At 36.4% G+C, this 26,460-nt stretch overlaps 4 protein-coding genes across 11 annotated transcripts; 1 reads left to right on the forward strand and 3 right to left on the reverse strand.

Annotated features, from left to right (window-relative positions):
- LOC18784042 lies at positions 922-4,036 on the forward strand. Its single transcript, XM_020559292.1, has 11 exons — positions 922-1,252; positions 1,542-1,701; positions 1,820-2,020; positions 2,096-2,259; positions 2,357-2,452; positions 2,521-2,607; positions 2,726-2,776; positions 2,899-3,120; positions 3,404-3,497; positions 3,619-3,759; positions 3,860-4,036. Exons 1-11 carry the CDS (start codon positions 1,088-1,090, stop codon positions 3,934-3,936), a joined length of 1,458 nt encoding a protein of 485 aa, XP_020414881.1. The 5' UTR covers positions 922-1,087; the 3' UTR covers positions 3,937-4,036.
- LOC18782841 (cytochrome P450 CYP82D47) lies at positions 4,143-6,868 on the reverse strand. 2 transcript variants are annotated; one of them, XM_007216203.2, is made up of 3 exons: positions 5,622-6,868; positions 4,704-5,546; positions 4,143-4,458 (listed from the first exon to the last, which is right to left on the reverse strand). In XM_007216203.2, exons 1-2 carry the CDS (start codon positions 6,564-6,566, stop codon positions 4,923-4,925), a joined length of 1,569 nt encoding a protein of 522 aa, XP_007216265.1. In that variant the 5' UTR covers positions 6,567-6,868; the 3' UTR covers positions 4,143-4,458; positions 4,704-4,922. The 2 variants fall into 2 exon arrangements, with proteins under 2 accessions (XP_007216265.1, XP_020414535.1); XM_020558946.1 differs by having other exon boundaries at positions 4,704-6,868.
- On the reverse strand, positions 8,972-16,724 carry LOC18782912 (probable plastidic glucose transporter 3). Of its 7 annotated transcripts, none has more exons than XM_020560536.1 (16): positions 16,434-16,724; positions 15,661-15,824; positions 15,330-15,435; positions 15,160-15,227; positions 14,951-15,083; positions 14,191-14,290; positions 13,972-14,084; positions 13,733-13,826; positions 12,877-13,030; positions 12,639-12,782; positions 12,441-12,514; positions 12,153-12,241; positions 11,595-11,709; positions 10,945-11,129; positions 9,876-9,978; positions 8,972-9,378 (listed from the first exon to the last, which is right to left on the reverse strand). In XM_020560536.1, the coding sequence occupies exons 2-14, from the start codon at positions 15,749-15,751 to the stop codon at positions 10,947-10,949; spliced, it is 1,464 nt and encodes a 487-aa protein (XP_020416125.1). In that variant the 5' UTR covers positions 15,752-15,824; positions 16,434-16,724; the 3' UTR covers positions 8,972-9,378; positions 9,876-9,978; positions 10,945-10,946. The 7 variants fall into 7 exon arrangements, with proteins under 7 accessions (XP_020416125.1, XP_020416126.1, XP_020416124.1 ...); XM_020560537.1 differs by having other exon boundaries at positions 15,330-15,432; positions 15,661-15,805; positions 16,434-16,723; XM_020560535.1 differs by having other exon boundaries at positions 15,661-15,805; positions 16,434-16,723.
- LOC18784508 (golgin candidate 5) lies at positions 18,589-26,460 on the reverse strand. Its single transcript, XM_020559576.1, has 20 exons — positions 26,172-26,460; positions 25,880-26,034; positions 24,458-25,458; positions 23,954-24,025; positions 23,211-23,285; positions 22,946-23,060; positions 22,709-22,770; positions 22,570-22,617; positions 21,822-22,106; positions 21,675-21,734; positions 21,469-21,552; positions 21,250-21,315; positions 21,075-21,173; positions 20,774-20,992; positions 20,349-20,463; positions 20,052-20,272; positions 19,750-19,809; positions 19,556-19,669; positions 19,024-19,098; positions 18,589-18,920 (listed from the first exon to the last, which is right to left on the reverse strand). Exons 2-20 carry the CDS (start codon positions 26,031-26,033, stop codon positions 18,888-18,890), a joined length of 2,958 nt encoding a protein of 985 aa, XP_020415165.1. The 5' UTR covers position 26,034; positions 26,172-26,460; the 3' UTR covers positions 18,589-18,887.

A 26,460-nucleotide genomic window follows, 5' to 3' on the forward strand; every position in this document is an offset into this window, starting at 1 on the left:
CTTGGGAGTACAGTTTCCTTAGGTATGTGCCATTTTACCCATGCAAACCCTTTTTTATTTCTTTTATTCTTTTACTTTTAATCTCATGTTAAGCTCAAGATATGAATTTTCTGCTAACATGTATAGTTTTTGCTTCTAAACAGGTAGAGTTGGCGTACCAAACATGGTTAAGCAAATTGAGCACAAGGAGTACATTGGGTTTGAGAGAAAGTGCAGTCAAGGATCCTAAGTCCTTAGCTCAGATTATTTGATTTTAGAAGACTATAAGCTTAGAAACTGGTATTAATTAGTCCAATGTTAGTGTCCAATGTTAGAACACTACAAGCTTAGAAACTGGTATAAATTATTCAGTCTAATGTTTTATAGCTTTTTTATAGAAAATTTATAGCCTTATTGTCGAATCCAAATCCTTTCTTTCAAATACATTCTGTCCGAATGGAGCAATTTGCACAAAATAGAAATTCATTTAGTCCCTTCCCCTGGTCAAGGGGCGAAACGTTTGTTAATTCAGAGTAAAATTGTCCAATAGTTTTGAGTTTCATATGTGTATGGGTGAGCAGTGAATATATATGGGTGAGAGAAGTAATTAGGGAGGTTCAAAGTTGGTGTGGTAGCTAATCAAGTCATACTGTCGTACGTGAATGTCTTAACTCAACCATCACTCAAGATCAGTCAACCGACAAAATCTTTCTTCCATTAGCATGCATACACATAGTGAATCTGAAAAATATAAATTAGACTAAATCAAAGGCAATGCCAGCAGAAAGTTTCTTATTTTCGAGATCCTGCTATACGTTCTGTACATACATCTAGATACATTTCTTTTTGTATCCAAGTCATAGTATATAAAAAAAAAAAGTATTAGGTTTTTTTTTTTTTTTTTTTTTTTTTTTTTTTTTTTTTTTTTTTTAATACAAGCAAGGAGGGGGTGTTTCTCACACCTACACTACCAAAGTACCATAGGGTTTAAACCTGAGATCACTAGTCTACAAGTCAAAGCCCTTTTCCACTGGGCTAGACCCTGTTGGCATATGTATGTATTAGTTTTGGTTATACTGCATTGAGTTTAGGAGGAAGTTCTGAGAAAATGGCTGGTAAGATTGGAACTCTTGGAGTTGGTTTTCTGGTTTTATTAGCATTATCATCTGCAGCAGTTTCAGCACGTGAAGAAATGTTGGGCTCACAACCTTCAAGCCAGAATATTACTGGGAAAGAGGTTCAATCTCACTTGGGTTATAAGCATGTGTGGCCTGTAAGTCCGATTTTCTATTACCTTTGTTGGGTTTGTTGCCTAAATGCATATTAGGCTGCTGAGAAAATGTGCCTTGCCCAAGGATGATCTATTCGGAATGTAAAAACTGTTTTTTTGTAAATCTTCTACCTCCCTGTTATATATAACTTTTGTTCTCTCTGTTTTACCATTAAACAAACAAACAAAAACTCATATTTTTTTTCAATACATTTTTGTAGGTAAAACTGAATAGCAGGTCTTAAATGGTGCTTCCAAATAGTTCAAACTTTGTAGTGATGATCATATACAGGATATCAGATTTGGCGGGAAAATCGCGGTGGGTACGATGATTGCATTTGTTGGAGCAGCATTTGGGAGTGTGGGAGGTGTTGGTGGGGGTGGCTCTTTCATCCCAATGCTCACCCTCATTATTGGATTTGACCAGAAATCATCAATTGCAGTCTCCAAATGTAAAAACATATATATACTTTCATATATCACAGTTTTAAATTCATCTCATTCTTGTGTTAATTTATCTTGTTCTTTACTGTTCAAACACCTAAATTTTGCTTCTTTGTGGTCAGTCAGGTATGATCACAGGCACAGCAACTGCAACGGTCATGTATAATTTAAGGCGAAGGCATCCTACACTTGACCTGCCCATCATTGACTATGATCTCGCTCTTCTTTTCCAACCAGTGTTGGTTCTTGGGATCAGCATTGGCGTTTCTTTGAATGTGGTTCTTTCTGACTGGATGATCACCATCCTACTATTTATTGTGCTCTTAGGTAACAATTTTCTAAGCTGCAAATCTTATTCCTTTAAATCTTTCGAGAACTTCCTTGAGTGGTCGTGATCTGCAGGGGTATCAACTAAGTCGTTCTTCAAGGGTGTTGAGACATGGAAAAGAGAAACTATAACTAAAAAGGCAGGCTTTAAACTATTCTTTGTTCCTCAAGTTGATTGTATATGCTGCACTTCTAATCCATCTAATACTTCACAACTTGTTTCATTATTTTTAGAACATGTTTGATGCTTCAAAACAGTTGCAATCAAATGGTGGGTTGGCCTATAATTTCTTGATGACCTATTCAAACTCTGACAAATACATATTGCAAGTCTAATTTGCTCTTGCTAATGAAGATGTTGAAGACAAATATATTCCGGGAGGCCCAAGCAATGGCACTCTAACAGAAACCAAGGAACCTGAACGAACAGCAGTAAAATTTATGAAGCTTAAACTTCTTTTATGTATGGTTCTAAGGACTGACTTAAGCAACCGTCCCAGGTTTCTGTACTAGATAATGTTCGCTGGAAGGAACTTGGAGTAATTGTTGCTGTATGGATCATAATACTGGCATTGCAGATTGTTAAGGTTTTTATCTAGTTTCATATGCATTTTGATGTTCCTTTGAAACTTTACTATTTGGAATTTCCCTTCACTTCAATGCATTAAGAAATCCAATTGATCGAAATCCTACTTGTTGACACAGAATTATGTGACAAAATGTTCACTGACATATTGGTTGGTAGAACTCTCACAGGTACCTCCATGCTCCTTCTATCAAGAAGACAAACTTCCTTGTGGCTACAAATATGGCTTAAGTAAGAATCCCATTATAATGAGAACATTTTTCTTTTCTTCCTTTCTTCCTGTATCTATCAGATTCCGGTGGCTGTTGGTGTAACTTCATATCAGGCAGTTAAACTGTACAAAGGCCGGAGAGTAATTGCATCCAAGGGAGAAGAAACCACAAAGTGGCCATTGTACAAGCTTGTTTTTTATTGTGCCTGTGGCACAGCAGCTGGTATGCTTGGTGGATTGCTTGGCCTCGGTGGAGCGTTTATGTTGGGTCCAATGTTTTTGGAGATGGGAATTCCTCCTCAGGTTCATACTTCAAAATTAACAATTGATGTTTGTTTTTCTTGAGTTTATCCCACAATCTTTGTATTAAATTACATAATGAAGCACACTTCTTTTTCCTTGGAAGTAAAATCAGCTTGAAAAACACATGTTCCATTAGTTACACCATAATGCACATTTTTTTTCCAAATTTCACTTCCTTAACTCCACCACTTAAAGAGGAGAAGCTATCCATTAGGAACTATTCTCTCCTTAAGTAATTATCTGATACCTTAAGTCCTTATTTGTGATGAGAACTTTCATATAGGTGTCAAGTGCCACGGCCACCTTTGCCATGACATTCTCTTCATCCATGTCTGTTGTAGAATACTACCTCCTAAACCGCTTTCCAGTTCCCTACGGTAACTTTTTTAGCCATTCAAGTTTTCTTTGAATCCATTAGTAACTACACAAATGGATGTTTACAAGAAATTTTATCGATTAAAAGAAATGTTGGTTTCTTTCACTGTAATTCTCTTGCAGCTCTCTACTTTGCTGCTGTGACTACTGTTTCTGCAATCGCGGGGCAACATGTGGCAGGAAAGGTGATTAAGAAATTAGGAAGAGCATCTTTGATTATCTTCATTCTAGCTTTCACAGTATTTGTGAGTTCACTGATGTTAGGTATGTCTCATTCTTACATACATGCACCGTTTCCTTTTGTTCAAAGCCAATATATTTATGTTTAGATTGTGAGCGAATGCCTTTGTTTTCCTCTAAACAGGTGGGATTGGCATAAAAAACATGATTAAAAATATTGAGCATAAAGATTCCTTGGGATTTCAGAACATCTGCACTTGAAGAACCTCGTCTTATTAAGGGCCTTAACTAGGTTTTCCGGAAACTTCGCAATGTCGTTATCATTTTATATCCAGTCTTTGAGCCAAAGAATTTGTAAAGCAGCTTTAAGTTTTGGGGTAGAAATATTTATCACAAAGAGAATTAGTGAGATCATTGGAACATTAGTGCATATCAAGCTAACATAACACTGATTGAGATGAAAAGTATGTAAGGATTGGAGACTCACTTTATATAAAACAATCATTGGCATAGATACTGCACAACTTTACTTACATTGCTTCAAATTAACAGAAAAGGGCACAAGCTATGAGAATGGGGTAGTGTAACAAGTTACAACAAGAAGCGAATCGACCTCAGAAATCACATTATAAGCTTATAAACATAACCCACAGTTGAAAGAAGAGCAAAAAAAGGATATACTTTCTAGGGGTGACAAAAACTTTCACTTATACATGGCTCAAGTCCGAGGAGGAATTTCTGTGGTTCTGTCCTCCGTCCGTTTAACAAGAATTCCATTCCATCCTGCAGACAATATTCAACAAATATCATTATGACTTCTTTGCCGAAAAGTTCACCAATAATTATTTCGTTTGAGAAAAATTAGTCCGAAAATGTTTTGGTTATTTGTAAAGCAAACATTACAAACCCCATTAGTCCATGGTTCACACTAATAGAGAAGAAATTGGCGATGTCGAATTTGCTATATGATTTTTCATCTATCAAATAATAAATTGAGTGAAGAACTAGACTAGTTCTGTGGTGGATACCTAGAGCAGGATCAAATCCTCTGTTTCTGAGCTCTCTGAATTCTTGACAAAGAGAACAACAAGAACAAAAGACATGGGAGATCACATCTGTGGTATGGAGCTTCTACCAGGTTATACCTCTGCCTCAGCTTTGTTCTATACTTCGAGCCCATAATCCATTGAGAGCAAAAGGCATCATCAATAAGTATATGAAGAGGGGTGAACTTATTCATTCTGAACTTATTCATAAAGATGTGGAGACAAGCGTGGTTTGATGAGGACATCAAGAGGGGTGAGTTTCCTGTTCGTAAGTCCAGGGCTTCCAGTCATATCAACCGCTGCGTTCCCTCGGGTCGTGACTTCAAACGAATGAAGAAAACTAGCCAAAGTTAAAAGCATCATCTGAAGAGCAAAACTTATCCCAGGGCATGCTCTTCTACCACTCCCAAACGGCATCAGCTCAAATTGCTGACCCCTAACATCAACATCCTTATGGGTAGTGAGAAATCTCTCTGGCTTGAACTCCATCGGGTCGGCCCAAACCCGAGGGTCAGTTTGGATCTTCCACAGGTTCACTAGCAGCCATGTGCCTTTTGGAACCTGGTACCCTCCTACGGTACAGTCTTCTCTGAACACCCTCTGGACTGAGAGTGGTCCAGGTGGGCATAAACGCATTGCTTCTTTAATAGCGGCCGGCAGGTACACCAGATTATTTATATCCGACTCATTCAGCAATCTTCTTTTGCCAACATGCTGGTCAAGTTCTTCATAAACTTTCTCCAAAACTTGGCGGTTGTTCAAAAGCAAAGAGAGTGTCCACGTCAGGGTCACCATGGTTGTGTCACTCCCTCCAGAAATCATAGCCTGCACAATCAAAACTCTGGTGATTAATAAAACAAATTTAGCATATGACCATTGAGGTCGTTGTTGTAAATATACCAAACATGTTGCTTTGATGACGGTATCAGCATCGAAGCCAGCAACATATGCTCCATCGATGGGTGAAAGCATGACATCCATGAAATCTTGATCTTTCCCTTTAGTTCTTTTCTGCTTGTGCTCCTCCAACCATTCCGCAAGAATACTGTCCAGTTCTTTGGCAGTTCTCTTCATGGCCTTCTGTTGTCCACCCAAATCCAACCAACTAAGCCAAGGAACAGCATCTCCCAACAGAAACAATCCCAGAAAATGAAAGAACTCCCCCATGGCTTTTTGCCACCGCCTAGCCTCCTTCTCCTCACTCAAATCCCCATTCATAAAGCATCTATTTCCAGCAATCATCCTAAAAATCACATTTAGAGTCAAACCTCCAAACCACTGCTTCATGTCCACCAAAAGCTCCCCCGACCCTTCTTTTCTGTTGCTCCGTAGAGTGTACAGCTCTTTTAAGCTCATCTCTACTTCGGATGCTCTAACGTTTCTCAGTAGCTCGAGCCTGCGGTTTGAGAGTAGCTCGAGCGATGTCAGTTTGCGAATTTCACGCCAGTATGGACCGTAGGGGCTAAACCCGAACATGGCAAAGTTGTAGCTCAAGTGCTTAATCCCTAGCGTAGCAGGACGGGAGGAAACAGCTATATCGTTTGTGATGAAGCAATCCTTGGCCGCCTCCCAAGTACTTATCACCAAAGCCGAGTGGATGCCAATATTGACGGTGAAGATTGGTCCATACTTGCCAACCAAGGAAGCCAAAGCTATGTGAGGAAGCTGAGATCCTCCGAATAGGTCGAGATGACCTAGCAGAGGCCACCCACCTTCCACTTTTGATGGTTTGGGACCCTTGGCTTTGGCACCAGAGCTTGATCTCTTTATGATAAAGTAGGAAAACACAAGTATGGCTAAGATTCCAGCTATGGCAGTGTTTTGGCATGGAAGATACAACTCCATTGTTGCGAAGGAAAGGTTGAGGGTAGCTAGCACTTGTGCAGAGGTCCTTATATTTATGTTGAAAATGAGGGTAGGACAAATGCAATAATTGAGATAGTGGAAAATAAAGAAACAAGTTATTTGAAATGTTATTTTCCAATTTCCTCGAAATTATTCCATCAATGAAGTATGGGAATTCCAATTATTTAAAAGTCTTAATTGAATACACGAGACTTATTTATCTTAAAATAGTTTTTTAAAATTTTAATTGAATACACCCCGCTAAGAAGAGTAAAAGACGCAACAAAATCCAAAATTCTAAATAAAGCACACAAATGAAAAAGAAATTGTAACACCACGCAAAATCAAGAAAATAGGAAAATTAAAATAAAATAAAAAGAATTTTTTTGTATTTTTGTATTATATTTTAAATAATAAATTAAAAAAATAACTAGTCCTCCTATTAAGAGAAAATGCAAAGATGACTAGTTAAAGACTTCCAAAATCAAAGCCAAGTCTTTTCCAGAAAGGCTGGAGGAGTCATAATGGTCCTGCTTAAAATCCTTCTTAAACACTGAAGGTGTCTCCTTTAAGAACTTTCCTAGACACTATAACGGTGAAAGTAACTCATTGGAGTTACCAAGAGTTAACTCCTTCCAAGAGGGTCCTATGAGTTTTAATCCTACTAAAAAAACTAAAACTAAAAATAAAAACTAAATATACACAACAATTCAAGCAAGAATTTAAAAGAGAGTTGGAATTTTTGCACCAGAACTCCAAGACGCATCTTTAAGTCCTTATCCACTTTCAAATAAATCCTTATGAGACCTTAAAAAATAAGAAGTGAACAAATTATTTCCAATTTAGAAAGAAAAACAAATACACAAAATAACAAAAGGAAAGGAAATTTTTTTTTTTTCTTTCAGTTTTGTTGCAGTTCTTCAAAATCAAAGACTCCACCAATGAAGATTAAATGATAACCTGAAAAAAAGAAGAAGATAAAAGTTAATAAACAAAAATATTAATGTCAAACAATAAAGAATGAAAATTTGAAATTGTTTTATTTTTATTTTTTCAAAAAAAATTTCGGTTTAGTAAAAAAAACCTATTTCGATTTAATTTGTTTTGATTCGGTCGGTTTGTTTGATTTATCGGTTTTTATGCCCACCCCTAGATTCTATAACACTTAGAAAGCACTTTCAACTATTTATTTATGCAAAAGCTATTGTGCTCAAACCCAACCCAACCCTCAATGCTAACTGGTCAACAGCCTGCAGAGTCAAGCCCAAGTAAACCAATAGCTTTGTTTTGATGGGTGCCTAGCAAAAGAAAATTAGTTACACATAATCATAGAATTCGATCTAAGCAAAAATATAAGGAAGAAACAATCTCTTCCATCTCCAATTTCTCCTAGTCTTTGCGTGTGTAACTCCCAAAAGGAGTTGTTTCTCATGCTTAAATAAAACACCACATGTCTATTCCTACCCTAGCTGGGCTTTTACAGCAGCCCAAAAATAAAGAAAAATCTAATTAAAACATAAATCCAAAATGGGTAAGTAATTGACTCATCTTCCTACTTTGATTGGGATAACACGTTAGTTACTTTGCACGCATGTTTGAGGTTGTTCCTCCTCCAAGAAATTAGGCAAAAATATATAAATTGTAGGTCTTTGTCTTATCTTTCCAGCCATTTATCACACGCCTTGAGAAAAAAAATCAGGGAAGTCTTCAAATAGTCATTCTTCCACAGCAGCGCAGTGACGGAATTGCACCTTATGTTTGCTTAACTTCAAAGATTGATCTCATTGGCTGCTCTGAAAATTCTAGAAAAATTCCACAATCATCTTCAAGATCTTAGCTTTCATCTCCAACTAGTCTTGTACTAAAACTCCACCAAAAAATCGTATTTCCGTTGAAAACCAATTACTTGCTCCAGAAAGCTGAAAATTGAGAAAATAAAGTAATAAGTCCTTTTTAAATCAAATTCTCCTACAAAAACTAAGTATAAATACATAAATGTGTAAATTTATGGACTTATCAATGGGCTAGCCCAACATTATCGAATACATCAATTTACATTTAAAATCTTTATTATATTGGTTTGATATTCTAAATCTAACTACTCTAATGTACGAGAAGAATGTTCGAATTCGAGTGTAAGATACGCTGCTTCGGCAACCTAACCTAACATCTACTTACCAAACTGGTTAGTTAAGAGTTAAGACGATGGAATTAAAACTCACTTATTCAAGATTTTTGATGAGATCTGGCACAAACAAAATTTATTAAATAGGATTTTAGTATATTAGATATATGATGAACAATTGAAGCGGTGGGGGAGGGATTTCAACAATCCGTATTTAATTTAAGGATTAAGAAACATATTCTTACTTAAATACTCCATTAAAGAATCTTATAGCTCTTCATTGAGGAACTCCTCAAGTCTCTTTTCAGTCTTAAATTTTAATGATGGCGACGGCTCGGCCAAAACCAACCAAAGTAGCAGTTACAAAATCCATAATTTTGATGGAACAATTGTATTATATTATTCCGAGAGTGAGGTCAGGTCCGCATGTATTACATTGACTTGTAAGTTTCAGTAGGATAAAGCATCAATATGCTCACAAAATATCGAAGGAAAAAAAAAATATATATATATATATATATATATATAACTCTAGTAACATACATAGGCCAGGCCTTCCAGGATGAGCACTTGATAATTAGTTCCCAAATTCTCCAGCTACAGCATGATGCTAACTTCGAACCGGAATTCGGGCAAACATACAAAGATCTGAGAATCTCCACACTACCTTATTGTTCTTTTATCTCCCTGCAAATCAACATGATACATCAATTCATATGAACAAAAATAGCATCAACCAATAAGGGAACTCCCATATAAATGACAACTTTTTTCCACAATCTGGCATGTTTTCTTTTCGTCTGTATTGGACTTAACATCTAGCAAGTTCAACTAAACAAATTTCAGCTAAATTTACAGAGCTGATCTTAAAGCACAGGGATCGACTCAGAGATCTTGACAGTTTGACACTAATTCAAACAATTTGACACCAGATATTGTTAACCCAGACTTCTGGTAGAACTTGCCAACTTTCTGTGACCAATCATCTAGTTGGAATAAGAACGGGGAGTAATTTAAGATTAAAGAAAACTATTTTGAAAGTGAAAATGGCAAAGGAAAACGAAACGAAAAAAAATTGAAGCTACATAAACTTTACAGTTTTTTAGAAAGCCACATGTTCTTAATCTCAGAAAAGAATGAGATATTTGAGGATATGAAGGAACAACATTAATTGGAAACTCAACTCAGCGAGCATGGCAATACATTATGGGCAACAGTGAGTCTTGGGTTCCATGATTAGAAAAGAAACTTCAGCTTTGTGTAAAGAGTAATCTAGTTTTGTTGAACCTACAGAGACGAGCAAACAAAGCGAAAACTGGTCTTTAATTAGTCTTTCCCAGATAAATCAAATAATAAGATATTAAGGTAACTGCACCACACAATTCGGAAAATAGGATGATTTTTTTTGGCTAAAAGATATGAAACAACAAGAATATAAGTTCAGTACATAAGTGCATAATATGATATGCAATGAAAAAAAAAAGGTTTAAAAATACAGCAACAATATTGTTCCTAAGATAATAACTCAATGCATTAAATCAAGGTAAGCTATTTGTGCCTTGTAAATAAATTTCATGAGATTTTTTTTAAAATACACTTCTCCCTAAATTGAAAAGGTACATAGATAATATGAGTATTTTTCAATGACGCATGCATACACATATTATATACTGTTTAGTATGTTTTTACAATTATTTACCCTGTGCATACTAACATCTAATTAATTCCTCATGCCACACCATCCGTACAAGCAACCGCTAATTGTTGAGCCATGCCAGATCATAGAGGTAGCCCCAATGAGCTTATGACACTAGTTGGATTTCAAACTCTGGACTTATGATTCTTGAGGCACTTATTTAGGTCCGCTTGCTAGTTGATCAGTTGAGCCTACCCCCTTGGTTAACTTAGTTGAATTAGTTTTTGATGAAAGGGTCAAAATTTGGCTGCAAATAAGCAACCAGGAACTATGTTCCTTTAGATTCAAGAGCTACCCCTCAAAATGGAATCCTTTTATGATAATTGCTTAAAAGTATTAGAGTATGTGATATTAGGGAAGCCGTTTACAGAATTAGTATTCAGTTAATATGAAAAATAAATGAAAATAAAAAGACAACTTTCAAGTTACCAGCATCTATTATGAAACTAAACTAAACAAACACCTTTTGTTCAACCTAAAAAGAAAAAATTGTAGAGTCAACATATGGAACAAGATTGGTGTAACAAAAATAAAGAAACCTAAACAAAAATAAATACCTTCACTGAGGTGGAATAAGTGCAATTTCAATTTCTTGGAGTGACTTTCCTTTCGTTTCCACTACATTTCTCTTCACAAAAATCACAGCCAATAAACAAAACGTAGCAAAGATTGTATACAGAACTATTGGCCCGATTTGCTCCAGCAAGGGTAAAAATAATAGACCAACAAAGAAATTGATCACCTGTCGGAGGCACCAAAATTTATTAGTTAGATGTCATTAAAATTAATAAATTTGGAGAATGAAATCCCTTCTTCGCTAAAAAAAAAGTTCTGAATTTCAGTAGAATCCCTATTTTTCACATTTTTTACAACACGGTGTTCTTTTTTTGAGATAGCTTCAAAATTATAAAAATTAAGTTGGAATACCTAGAAACTCATCCTGGTCAATAAGGGTCATGAAGTTCAAAATTTTTTAACCACTAGTGATTTAATTATGACGAGAAGGAATTTTATGTCTAAAATACTAGAGCCACTGTAGATAAAAATTATTGCTTTCATAGATTGAATGGTCATCGAGTAAAAAGTTTTATCGGATATCAAGTTCGTAAAAATATGTTTGGTAGACAAGTCATATGTCAACTCCCACAATCCAGAAAATAAAAGGTGAAAACAAGCCATATATGGAAGAACTATAGAAGACAATTACCCAATGGACAGCCATGCAAACTGACATTGCCTTCGCCCTGATACGCCCAGGAAGAATTTCTGACAGGAGGAGACTGGGCACTGGACCAGCTCCAAGAGAAAACATCAAGACAAACCTGCATAATCCATTTGATAATAAAGAGTGGACATTTACAAATCAAAAAAAGCTTCTATGCATATTTGCTTTATAATTTCAGAGTCATGTAAAGATAGCAAGGGGAATTGTAAATGTGCATGCACAATGAATTAAATTAATAAACTGAATAGTTTATGCTGAAATTGTGTATAGCATCATTATATGATATTTCACTCAATCATGTCAAACTTTTATTATATCATGAGGAATTAGGTTTGAATCTAGAAAATAGAATGGCTTACCAACTTGCATTCATGTTTACATTTTTAATCATCCCAGTGAAGGACCCATTTCAAAGATTCCAAAACTATTCAATGTGCTGCCATAACCTAGCAGTGTTTTCTTCTCTATTTTATCTTTGCATATTATAACTTAGTTTTCTGTCTTCTCTAAAACAAGGTTGAAGAGGATTTGACTACTCACAGCAGCATGCCACCAACCGATAGACTCAATGCTCCAGATCCCGATGCATAAGAACTTGCTCCAATTACTTGAAGACCCATTGCCACTGCCTAAACCAAGAAATGCATAAAACGTAAAATAACGTCAGTTTTCTAGTTTATTTAATGCAAACAAAAAGGAAAAACCTAAGTAGGAAGAAATGCAATATTGGTAAGACAGATACCACAGAACAGACATAACTGTCAGTTCTGATACCAATATTTCAGCTCAAAAATTTGCATCAAATATTCAGTGTTTTTAGGAGCTTACCATGCCAGAAAAACTTCCAAGAAGAAGCACCTTTCTTCCAAGCTTATCCATCAAGATCATTGCAACAACTGACCCTAGAATAGCATAAAGAAATTGACCAAAAGATAAAAATAATAGTACAATGAATACATGAGGAAACAAATAAGCATAATCTCAAAGATGCAAAAATAAAATGCTTGAGAGTAAACCCAACCATACCTGATAGATTCGCGATCCCAACACATATGTTTGCCAGATCTGAAGGCACCCCAAAGCTTTTAAAGACAGTCGAAGAGAAATAAAATACAGCATTTATGCCTGATAGCTGTTGTAAAGCAAAAATGGTAGACCCAATGAAAACCACTGCAAAATATGGAGGCGATAAGGTAATCATGCAGAAGGAAGCACATATGTCAAATCTAAATAAATCATATATTAATGTGAATTAAAAATATACTTTTGAAATGTCGGCCATAAAATAGCTCTGAGAACTTTACTGCCTCAAGTTCATCCCCTCTGTCAGACTTTGACAATTCTGCTATTGCAAATTTAACATGTGCTGCTCCTAAGAGTTTCTCAAATTCAGCTTCAGCTTCAGTGCCTCTTCCTCTCTGAACCAAGTCAGGAAAAACTGTTAGCATAAATGTTAATAAATAGCCTTCAATGGGTCAAAAATAAAATGAAACGCATTATATCTTACTCATACCTAGTATTAGCAGGTGAACAATTATCACAGCTCTTATAATCCTTGTATAATATCACCAAAAGGCAAGCATATATGGGAGAAAAAACAGAAGAAAAAAAAAAACAAGAAAGAAAGATTGAAGCCTGTTGCACCAACATATAATTTTTAGCACTAACATCCAACTTTTCCGATAAAAGAGAAAATGAACCTTCTCTCTACTGGAAACAATAGAGAAAGAGAAGGAAAAATAAAAGAAGAAAGTAAAAGAATTAACTTCATATCACCCTTTAAGCCAGAACTGGATTACGAAACACAATTATCAATCAGATCACTCCAGATTTATATACAAACTGGATTAGGAGATGATGTACATGATAATCAAATGAATTATACTAGACAACAGGTACATTCATATCAAATATACATACATATATTAATTCCTTAGACAGCAGTAAATAACAAACTTTTTACTTAGTATTTACATATCAAAATCCAATGCCCCTAAAGCTGCAGAGATCTCAACCAATTCAAGACCAACAAATAGGAAAAGTTATACTGAACTGAACACAAGACACTAACTTGACCAACTGTTTTAAAGATTGGTGATTAAGAAATGATAGCATATAACCTTGAAAAGCCACTGAGGACTCTCTGCACAGAACTCCATGCAAACAGCAAGTACTGCAGCAGGAACAGTAGATACCCAAAAACAAACCCGCCACCTAAGCATCAATCATGTTGATAGAAAATAGTGCTCTTTAGATAACTGTTGGAAAATAAATAAGATGCATAACATAAGCAATAATAGATGAAAACTTGAAATAAAAAAATTTCAGGAATATTGTGATCCCATGAGATTTATCTTACCAACCCACTATATCCTTGGCTGGGAGTCCAATAAAGAGAGATCCCATAAGTCCAAGACATGTCGCAATTTGTGTGAAGCTCCCAAAAGTACCCCTTACAAAAGCTGGTGAAATCTGCTCAAGTGAACAGAGCATGCTTAAATATTTAAGAAGATCAAATGGAGACTAAGCAATTGCAATTGACAGTTGCAGAGAAAACAACAAAGATAATTTCTTAAACCTCTGACACATAGATAGCAGCGACAGGTGGACCAATGCCCATCCCAGTTCCAACAAATATCCTCCCTAAAAGCATGCCCCATAGACTTTTGGTTGTTGCACTGAAAAATCACATTAAAATTGTTTAAGACTCATATACTTCAGCTACCAGAGGAGTATGTGACATGCAGCATTCCCTAATTGTGATAGATGTAAAGCAGTAAAAGAAACTTTTCTTTTGGTAAGTAATATTTTTGTTTATCTGCAAAACTTATAGTGAGAGGTATAAGGAGGAAACATGTAACTTTGGATCATGTAAAAGGTCATGATTTGTTCTTAGTATTTTGTTTAAGGTTTAGGGTTTACAGTGGTCATAAACCTTGGTTATTTCCTTCTGGTGGTCATAAGAGTAGTTGAAGCAAGGAAGCCATGGTTTTGTTTATCTGGACACCTTTGAGTGCAAGGTATAAGAAGGAAAAGCATGAAAAAGTTGGATCATGGAAAAGGTGGTCATGAGTAATTCATGATTTCATTCTCAGTATTTTGTTTAGGGGTTTTCGGGTGGTCACAAACCCTAATGATTTGATTTTGGTGGTCATAAGTAAATTCCCTCCCTAGTGGCATAAATCCAAATTGGTTATATGACACTTGATCCTTTGATTAGTCTTTGTTCTATTTCCTTTCCCCACAATTCCATAGTGTGACGAATCCATTTAAGTTCTTTATTGTTCCCATTGGGGAAAGGCACATTATACATGCCTGCAATTTTCATAACAAATTACCTCATTGATGCACCGATTATCATCGGCAATGCACACAGCTGGAATGCCCTTCGATGCCCAACTCCATCTAGAATCCATCCACTAAATATAGATCCAAAAAAAGCAGCCCCTAAACAGGTACTCACTACTAGACCTTCATTGAGATAGGAGACATGAGATCAAATTATGAAATCCATTTAGCTATGAGAAGAGCCAATAACACTAATTACCCTTAGCCAAGGGATTCCCACTGAAACCAAGGTCCATAGAAATGCTATCTAGTGTCTCATTAACCACTCTGCATTAGCAAAAACAACAAAGAGTATGCTATATAAGTTAGCAAAACATATAAATAAGAAAAACAGAAAAGGAAATCTGAGTTTCAGGATTAGGGACGAACCCAAGATGGTAGCCAAATAAGAATGAAGAAAGAGTTGCCACAAGCATATGCGGCAAAGAGCGTCTCCATGAAGGGTTTCCAATACCTTTTGCATTCACTAGACCTACTAAAACCCATACAAGGAATCAGCCCCAAGTGAGTACCATTTATGGTAGTATGTTTGCACTTCAAACCAAATTATCAAACACTATAGAAACTTCTAAATAGTAATATATAACCAATACAGGAACTTCCAATCCCAAAGTAAATAGAGAAAACGCTAAAGCAGTGTAATACCCCAGATATAGGAAAACTAAAATATAAAATTAGTAAGAGAGCAATCCAGATGTACCTGAACTTTCTTCTCTATCAAAAGCATTGATATGGTCCTTCGACGCCACACGCTTGTATGCCGAGTAGGCATCGAGATGACGACCCCGCATAGCAAAATTGTAGAAACCTTGTCTAAAGTCTGACAGATAATGTTCTGCAGCCGACTGCAAAGACCAGCCAACACTGACCAATTAATTTCTAACCAGTTCAGTATTTTTCTTTTTTCTTCATTTGTAATTCGATCCATTCCGAACTTCTGTACTATTTATTTTCATTTTACTAACCAATCTAGAACACCAAAAGCCGCATTGCCAGATTAACACAAAAATCACAGTACAGACTTCAGTCATAGAACATTTTTTATATCAGATCCAGTAAATCGTCGACCAAGATTTCAACAACACAAATACAAACAAACATGTATAGGCATGCACATCATATATGTATATTTTTAAGCGAAAATTTTGGAAATTGGACGGAAATGTGAGAACGGGATCAAATGCAGAGAGATCATTTGCCTTAGAGGAAAATTGTGCTTCAAATGAAAAACGGCGCAGTCTTATACGGCCAGCAATGGGAAAACTCACCATTTTCTTCAAATAAATTATAATAATAAACAGTGCAGATAGAGAATTTTCAGCTTTACTCAGCAGACAGAATCTTTTAAAAAAAACACTTATTCCTGATTCTGCTGAATCCAACTCTAAACTATAACAAAAAAGTTGCAAATATACATATACACATGCATTTACATAGGGGGGAGAGAGAGAGAGAGAGAGAGAAATTGAGTACCTGTGTAAAATGCAGAGGCTGAAAACGATCTGATACAATTCAATTGAGAGAGAGAGAGAGAGATTGAAGAAGATGGAGGAGACGGAGGCTAAAATGCGCCGGGGTTGGTGAGATGAAAAGCTGATTCACTGTGTGTTATGCGTCAGTGTCAGCTTGTGACTGAAGACAAGGAAATCTAAGCGAGCATTTCGAAACCGTCCCCTGTATATTCGGGGAGGGAGAAGAGAGAGAAGAGAGAGGGGACACTGGGGCTCATGCTAACGTGCACCAGGGGGCGTACTATATGCTTTTGTTTAATTAATTTATTTTTCCACATGCACATGGGTTTTCCCCTGGTTTAGTGATTACGCAAGGTGAAGCAGCTGCTTCTACAGTCTCGCTGCGCTACACAACAAACTTAAAAATTTTAAAATTTTAAAAAGAAAAAGAAAAAACCAGAATGAGCTCTCTGAGACCAACACGTGCGCGCAACGCAACGCAATTGTTGCGCGAAATATGGATCTTGTGTTTTGAGGTCTCAGAGACAAATCTAGTTCCTCCAATGCCGTGTTGCCACTTCCCACAAAACAGCTAATTATTCTTCTTCTTTTTTCTCAAAATATGCTGCATACAAAATGGTAAATATATTTGTCACACTTTGGTACGCCATATTTGTCAGAGGTGGTAATGTTGCTCAATTAATATTGATAACTCATGTTTCATTTATTTAAATATAAACATAGTTCAAAATCACTTTTAATTTTAACAAGTAAGTTGCTAATACAATTGGACAGATACACTGTCTCGGTCAACTAATTTAATTCACACCTCTAGTTATGGAGTTATTGAGTAAAATTAGTATTTTGTTTTCATTTGGTGCTATATCTCTGTCTAGATGTTGATTGATGTAGTTTGACAAACCTGGCGTCATCATTCAAATTGGTTTCATTTTTTCTGGACTCATTCTGTGGTTGGTGAAGTTGCCTATTAATATTATTGTTATCATTTTTATTATTTTTTATGAAATTAAATGGATCTGGTCGTGGACCCGTTGTTGGCATTTCACAATCAAAACGTAGTATATATGGGAATGGAATGGTGCACACATAACAAACACACGACTTACGAATTCTGACGTGTGACTTGTGACTTGTGAGTAACACGTGTTTCACCATGATTTAGCAAATAATGATAGGATTTAATGGTGTGTTTTTTCGGTTACAAGGATTTAATGGTGTTTAGCCAACATTAAAACAGACATGATTATTTACCCACAAGAAAAAAAACAACGAAGACATGATAGAGAGATAGATAACGTAGCATTCTTATTGACACATACCCACCATTCTCCCCTTCTTTTTTGCCAAATCAAAAAGAACAATTTTTATTTTACTCTCACTTTACTCTCCATTTCTTTTCTTTTTAACTTTTTTTTTAATATATAAACAATAGTCTAAATTACTCTGCGTTTTGATTGTAGGGATCATACTCACTGCTAGCCAATTGGCGCAACTCACATCTTCCTTCTCAAGTTAAAATAAGCATTATCAAATATTGAAACAAGAAAAAGAATAAACATTTAGGGCTTGTTTGGTATTCTACTCAAAATTCATTATTATTATTTTTTTTTAAACATGAGTTTTTAAATACTGATTAGGATCTAAAAACTTATTTGGTATTTAACTCCAAACTCAGAGAGAGAGAACTATAAAATCTCACATTTTTTTTGTTTTCAATAATGGGGTGTTTTTGAGTTTATTTTGAATTCGGGTTTTTAAAAATGAACCTACCAAACGGAATTTTGTAACACTGAACTTAAAATATATTTTTGAATTTATAATATTGAATCCAAGTAGGATTCCAAATAAGCCCTTAGTTGCAGGTGAGTTTTAGCACGCTCCTCAAATTCCCTGCACCAGACATGGACCAACTTGATTACTCAAATAAAACCGCGGGAACATTTTCCCCAGATCCAAATTCACACGAAATGGCTTCTAGTCTCAGTAAATGTGACCACTGTTTCGATTTGAATTTTTTCTCTCCGGCCAGAACGATTTGAATTTTTTCAGCAACGTGAACCATAGGAAATAAAATTACTAGAAAATTAGAAATGATCCTTAGAGAAAAAGGATTTTTTTTAAAAAATGAATTCATTTTATTAATAAAGTAAATCAAATAAAACAAAACTTGAAACCTCATAACCTGGACAAGGAAAAAAAAAAAAAGTGACAGCAGGATTCATGCTATACAACAATCTCCCTGAATTACATACATGTTTAACAAGGGCAGGCATATAATATATCCTTTCAATAGTTGCTACCCAAACTCTTAGGCCAAGAAAAACTTTGGGGGACCCAGAATCCAAACATAAATCTTCAACAAACAATTGCCATCAGTATGTATACAATATGAGATATAAATTTAGTTATATACCATGAACTTCATGAATTCGAAGACGAGTACTATAAAGTAAGGTTAGGCTCCAACTGATGAACTCATTATCTGGATCTGTAGATATACATGCAAAGATATAATCGTATGACATTAGAAGGGGAAAGTCATGAGCTTTTAGGGAAAGAAATGACTCAGGCTTTTCTAGGCAAAATTTTACCTTGTTGACAAGCAAGTTTACTTGCTCTCTGTACATCTCCTTTAAGTCTACAATATCCGCGCGAAGTTCCTCCAGCTAGACAGACACATGGAGCCACTTTGAAATCAGGATTTGACATAAAATGACGATTTGTGTGCATTCCAAATAGAGTAGATAAATAGAACAAATTGGAAAATGACAAATAAGGGAAATTATTCACTTTGGTGCAACTAGTCATACAAGTTAACAGAACTTGGTTCATGTTGACTAACATCAAGTATTTTAAACTCGAAAAGTGATGATGGTTTCTCTGGACAAAGAAAATAGCATGGCAAACAAATATGAAGGCAGATTAGATAAATCCTCCATCTGTCGAAAGTTTGCCTATGCAGGCTGTCTGATTTTTACAGATAAATTAAAATTCTATACAGAAAAAGTCACTCTCCCTCTCTCTCTCTTATAATTTCAATACACACGCCTCATGTACACAACATTCATAGATCAATGATTCACTATCATAGAAAAAGAATTCCAACTGGAAACTTAAATGTACCTCCTCATCACGTTCGCCCATTAGCTCCAGTGCAGCAGAGTGCCGCCTCCTTAGTGCATCTAGCTCTGCTCGTATGCTAGGTAACATGCCAGCCTCTGCCCGTAACTTTTCACACTGCAGCAATGTAATCAATTTCAAGCTCAATTATAAACAAGATACCTCCACAAAAGTATTATTACAGATTGAAACTCAACCTGTTCTGTCATTTTGACTAACTCCTCGGCAAGAGAATCGCGAATAGATTCCATGGATGCCTGAGTAACATTGATGAAAAACGTCTTAGGTAAAACACAGCAATAAATATTGTAAGGAACTCAAAAGTCCACAATAGATCCTTTAGTTTTTAATTTTTGTAAACATAACGCTTTACTTTCAAGTTTCAACAATAGCAGCTCTAAGTAGAGCTCAAACAGGGAATACTTAATACCATAGCAAACACTATAAGTAATGTAGAATTAAATTTTTGTATATGAGGAACTCAGAAAGTAATTCATACCAAACGAGACATGTAAGATGCAAGTTCACCCTCCTTCTGACGAAGGGAAGCTTCAAAAGCACTAGGTGTCATGCTCTTCATATAGTAAGGGCTCATGGTTGCCTCCCCAGCATTTCTCCTCTCAGAGAAACTATCGGATGAGTCCAAAGATGCTTGCAGAAAATAGCTTTCCTCCATGCTCCCCAGGCTGCTAGCACTTGAAAGTTTTCGGCTCATGCTTCCTGTTAAAAGTTACAAAATGTATAGCATAGACGACAGACAATCAAAACAGATGTAACATAAACCAAAGTATCATACCATTCTCTAAAGCCGAATTGTGCCTTGTTATAGCACTTTGATCAGATACAGTAGTAGAACGCGCACGAGATGTCCTTTCCAAATCCAACCTAGCAGCTTTCTCCCTTTCTACCTCCTGTCAAAATCAAAAACTCAATTCAGGAAAGCTAATGATCACTAATGTCATATATTTTGAATAAGGAATTCAATTTTGGATATGCTCAGAGAAGTTTTCTATCAACTGTTTCGTCCTTTTCAATTGCCTTACTCCTTACTTCAGATCTTCAAATCAACTCGTGCTAATACAAATATTATAGGGAAAGGTAACTTCACTTAACAACCCGACAAATAAATAGGAGGTCAGAGCCCAGGTTTCATGGAATTGAATTATAGTAGACTGACTGATAAATTTAAATAAAAATTTATCAAGGAACCCGAAGCACCACCTGCTGTAGCAGTTCCCTATGCATCAATGCATCTTGTAACTCTTGCTTATGTTTTCGCCTGAGTTCCCTAATTTCTTCTTCAAGCTGGTTTGCACGGCCTTCTTGAGTATCAGCTTCCTCCTTTGCTGCAAGGTACTCCTGCCTATTTTCAGCTGCTCTTTGTCTCTCCTTTTCAAGAGACTTACTTAACTGGGATTGTTCAGCTCTAAGACATGAAATCTGAAGTGTATATCTGGTTTAAGTTAATCAAATGATAGCGATAATTGATAATTTCAAATGACACAACCAATAAAAAGCCAACCTGAGCCTCAAGAACATTAATTCGAGATAAGGTTTGAGACAAGCGTTCATTCACAGATCGCTCTCCTTCCTCAGCAGCCGCAGCTTTGGCCTCTGCTTCCTATAGAAGCAGTAAAAGATCAATGATATGTACATATTTCAAATTAAAACCATAAGTGCTAAGACGTTCCACAAACCTGGAGCCGAGAGTTAAGAGACCTCTCAACAGCTGCCCAAGCTTCTGCCCTTCTTGAAGTTGTTTCCTGTTACCATGGAGACAATCAAAACTGAAATCAACTCCATAGGATTGAAAGTAAATTAAAGACCAGCATCCAAAGTGCACAAAAATCCTGAGAATATTTCCAAAAAATGCATTGAAGTATTCTAAAATAAAAAGCATTGGAATATGCAGTCACCTGCATAGCTTCAATCTGCCTAAGAAGAGGCCTGGTAGATTCTGGTACTTGCGTAATCAATTCCTCACATCGCCGCTCACTTGCCTAAAGAAAACAACAGCTAAGTCAAATAATTGCAAGATATTTGCAACAATTGGAACAAAAAAAGAAATTAAAAAAAAGAGTGAAAAATTGGTTTAATGACAATCAAAGAAAGCTTTACGGACTTGATAACGTCTCTGAAGATCCTCAATGTCCCGGCGAAGCATGTCTTCTCTAAATACTGCCTGAAAACCAATAGATAGATCATTTAGGCCATCACTTTTGGCAGGTCAGCTAAATTAACCAACAATTACAATACTCGAATAAAAAACCTGCTGCTCCGTTCTAGTCAGCGTTTGTCGTAATTCTTCAAGTGCCTGAACTAGCATAGCTTCCCGTTCCTCAGACTCTCTTAGACGACTCTCAAGCTCAGATCTGGCTTCACTGTTGGCACGTGCCTCTGCCATCGCTTCTGCCTCCTTGGCAACAGCCAAAGCATTAGTATAATACTCTTTCTGTGCTGCGAGTTCTGTTTGGTGCTTTTCTATAGTTTCCTGCAGCAATTTTTCTGTAGCCGTCTTGTCCCTCTTGATACTCTCCACTTTATTTTCTTCTACCTGAAGGTAAACCACGAACTTACATATTAGTAATGAAAGGCATTTTGCACCACAGGCCAATTCAGTAGATGTAAATTTATTAACCATATGTATAATATCCTTGACAGTAGTTCCTCTAGATATTTAAATTAGAATATGCTTGTAAGACAACATATAAACTATTATAATAATGTTCCTGGGGTCAAATAGTTTACTGCTTTAAGATATTATGAAATTGACTACTAAGAAAGCAGGTGACATAAAAACAGAAATATGATCAAGAAATCCTTTGTGGGATAATCCATTATCCAATATGGAAGCTTTCGGCCAAGCAGCTTTGAGAAAAAAAGGAAAACAAGTGTTTCATCAATTTATGTGCTGTAACTTCAATGTCATTTCAAATTTTATGATGACTGAAAGAGTTGTCTTTATCAAACGAAATCAGAGAATCACAATTTTAAAGATTCTAACATAAATGAATTACCTGAAGTTTAGTAATCAACCCTTTCTTCTCTTCTTCAAACTCTCTGATCTAGTATTCAGAGAAAAAAATATAAGAATACCTAGCAGTGAGAGGATTAAAGAATGACAAAATCAGACAATGAATAAACCGGCTAGCATACCTGAGCCCTTAATTTCCTAATCTGTCCTTCTTGAGCAGCCTGCTTTTTTGAAAGCTCTTCACCTGGTACATATGCAAAAATGAAGGAATTTCCATAATTATTGATATGATTGCATAAAGAAACCCTCGCATCCACAATAGAACATTGGCTACGTTGAAATTCACTATGAGGCACAAAATATGTAGAACATATTGAGCTTCTCAATAGAAACAGAGACTGACAGGGACAGAAAGAGACCTTCAGCCATAACTTGATTAATTATTTCATCCTTTTCCTTCAGAAGAGCAGCTGCATCACTTTTCTTATTCTGCTCCCGCCGAAGCGTGTCCCTTTCCTTAGTAAGAGCATACACCTGCAATCATAAGTTGGCATAGCCCCTCCAATTATCAGGAGCTGAATTAAAAATAGGCAAGTACCAATTTCATCAAAAACATAACGGGCACATATAACACCTAGATCAATCCAAGCACGATTATAAACAAGACTTTATGAGAAGACCTACCTTCCTTTCAAGTGTTGCAACCCTTTGATGGTATTCCTCTCGCAGTGACTCGACTTCTGCATCATTGGATTTTCTCTGTTCAATTATTTTCACCAGTTAATATGTGAACATCTATAAGAAAAATAATTATTAAAATCACAATACTATATGGCTGATAAAGCAAATTGGGAAAGAAAAAAAAAATTGATAATGAGAATGTGAACTAGTCAACCATGGTTGGTTTCAAGAAATACCAGAAATTTTCCAAAACATGAAACATATAATTAGACAACCATCAAATTGTATGTGCAAACTTATAATTCCATAACATGATTGTTACACTGACAAAGATCAAGCATCAGGAATGCTTTTGGGCAAAATGAATAGTCCAATTAGAATCTATGCCTTTATTTTGCATTTACACACAAACAATTTTGAAGAAAACGTTGAAATCAAAATTGAAAAAAGAATGCAATTTAAAATTTAAATATTAACTCAACATAAACCACCCGCAAGAGGAAGTAGCATGAATATAGCAAAGATATTTTCATCCAACAATTCTCCACGGATGCTTCATTCAGTGACAAGCCACGGGGGCAACTACCTCCCTATAAGAATTTCCGTGATTTGCCTATATGCTGGGTTATAAATGGAAGATGGTAGCAAATACACACCAAGAGTGAAAAATCAAAGTAAAACATGCATGATCAAGCCATTATTTTATCTACTCAAATGAAGGTATAAAAATATTACAAAATGCATACCTTCAAATCCTCGATCGCAGATTTTAATTGTTCATTTTCATTCATAAACTTTGCAATCTCATCAGCTTTTGCCTGGAAAAGGAATCAAATATATCAGACGTTCAGAACTGTAGATATACATACAATTGAACAGACATTAACAATGTAACATAGCTGCACCCAGAGAGATCCACAATGAAGAAAGAGTATAATAATTCTTCTCTTGTATTTGTTGCTGCTTTAACTTAATTACCATATACAGAAATACAAAATGTTTCTATTTTCCTAAATCAACAGACACAGACACAGACATACACCATCTGCAAGAGGAAAGGTGTTCAGGTTAACTAAGCAAACTTCATAAACCTCCGATATATGTAGACAGCGCTTCTAAATTAAAGAAATCCAGTCAAGAAGTTCAGTAGTATTGTCTCAAGTGTTCCACTAAATGAACAGGGATAATAATAAATGGTTGTGATCTTATGAGCTCTCAAATAAGATACTACCTAATCATTCATCATGTACCTGGGCCTGTCTTGCAGCACCTTGCAATGCAGCTTCCATCATCTTCATCTCCATCTTCACCTTCTCCAATTCAATCACTGAAGAGTCAGACGCATTTTCCCCTGAGCTCAGATGTTGCCCTTTAACATCAGCTTCATTATCATCAGCTTGTTGCTCAACTTCAGGTTCCTCAACAATGGCATTATGCTCTTTTGAAACCGATTCAGAAACCGCATCCAAAGCATCATCAGAAGGATTTACACCCGGTGGTTGATTGGTAGAAGATCTACCACTATGAATTTCCTCAGTGGTAACAGAGTGTAAACTGGAGGGCTCAGTCAAACCTCCAGGCTGGCTATCAGTTGGAGTCTCACCTTCAACCATAGCAACTGTTTCAACAATCTCTCCAGCCTGAGTCATATGTCCATCCTTCTGCTCAACTTGTGTCTTTTGTTCATCCACATCAACATCATGTGCCTCACGCGGAAGAACAGTATGACCCTCCTCAGCTTGATCTACCTCAACAGCTCCTGACTTACCCTGCATTGTTTCTGGATTTACTGAGGGTCCCACTGCTGAAATCTTGTTGTCATCTTGAGAACCCACAGATTCTGATGGGCCATCATTCTTAACAGTGGGTTCAAAGGGCTCAACTGGCAGTGAAGATGACTCAGATTCAGATTTTTCAGGCTCTGCTACCACAGTCTCTGTTTCCTCCACCGTCGCAGCATGCTTATCATCTGTTTCTTCCTTGACAACTTCAGTTTCCTCCTTATCAGCCATCTGTTCAGTTGAAGAGTGTTGTAAAGTTTCTGTTTTGACCCCTTCCTTTGCCTCAACAGTAGAGAGTTTTTGTGGAGATTCAGATTCCCCTGATGATTTGTCAACCTTTGGCGGATGCTCTGAAGACTCAGCTTTCTGTGATGAATCAACACTACTTCCCTCATTTGTTTGTCCCATAAAAGATATAACAGGATCAAATAGCAATTTCCTTTCAGTAGACGAAGGCCATAATCCTGAAGCTGTCACACATATAGAGGGGACATCTTACTTTCAACTTTCATGCAAAAATAGAGAACACAGCATAACTACCAGAATTCCTTTTTCCAAATAAATCCTATCATTGAAAACTCTGTTCTACCCGAAACGAGAAACACAATGCAATTAAATACGCTAAGGAAATCATGATTTACAAGTAACGGAAACTGCAACTTATATAACCACTATATATAAGCTCCAAAATTAGTATTTTCCTTCTGCCTTGGTTGTGTAAACCAAATTTGAGTTGCTCAGAAATTTTACTTCATGAAGCATAAAATGTAGCTCATTCTCTACCCAGTAATCAATACTATAATTATCATTAACAAAAATACCACCCAAAAAAAAAAAAAAAAAAAAAAGAGACAGAGATACATATGAACAATGTGTGAGCTTGAGAAGTACCTTCATTACCGGATTCGGCCTTCTCTTTTTCTTCGAACCCAAGGGCGCTATCGAAATTCTTCTCGATGTTCTTGACGCTCTCCTGGAGCTTATTCACGGCCCCGGCGAGATCGGGGAAGTTCCCCAAAGAGACTTTCCCACTGAACCACGCCATTCTTTAAACAAAACACCGAATCAGATTCAATTCAAATTCAATTATAAGAACCAACCATAAACTGAAATCAAATTTGAAAACTGATCGAGATCCGATTCCAAATAGGTCGAATCAGAAAAAGGCAAAAGAGAAATGAACCTGGTTGGGGTGGTCCGATTAATTCCTGGTGATTCAAATCAGTGTTTTCAAAGGCATGCCTTCGCGCTCGTCGGAGCGCGCGTCGGAGCGAGGCGGGAGGAAAACGCCCGAGGCGATCGGCTGTTTCGCGAGTTGCACGTTTAGCGCTGGGAAGGCGTGAGAGGCGTTGGAAGGCGTGAGAGGCGTTGAGAATCTGAAAAATCTGAAACTTCTCTGCGAGGTGCGAGGAAGACGACCTCGCGAGGAAAATGACCCAGTTTTTTTTTTTTTTTTTTTAGGCATAATGAAA

The sequence above is a fragment of the Prunus persica genome, chromosome G3 (assembly GCF_000346465.2).
Source record: "Prunus persica cultivar Lovell chromosome G3, Prunus_persica_NCBIv2, whole genome shotgun sequence".
Taxonomy (NCBI): Eukaryota; Viridiplantae; Streptophyta; class Magnoliopsida; order Rosales; family Rosaceae; genus Prunus; species Prunus persica.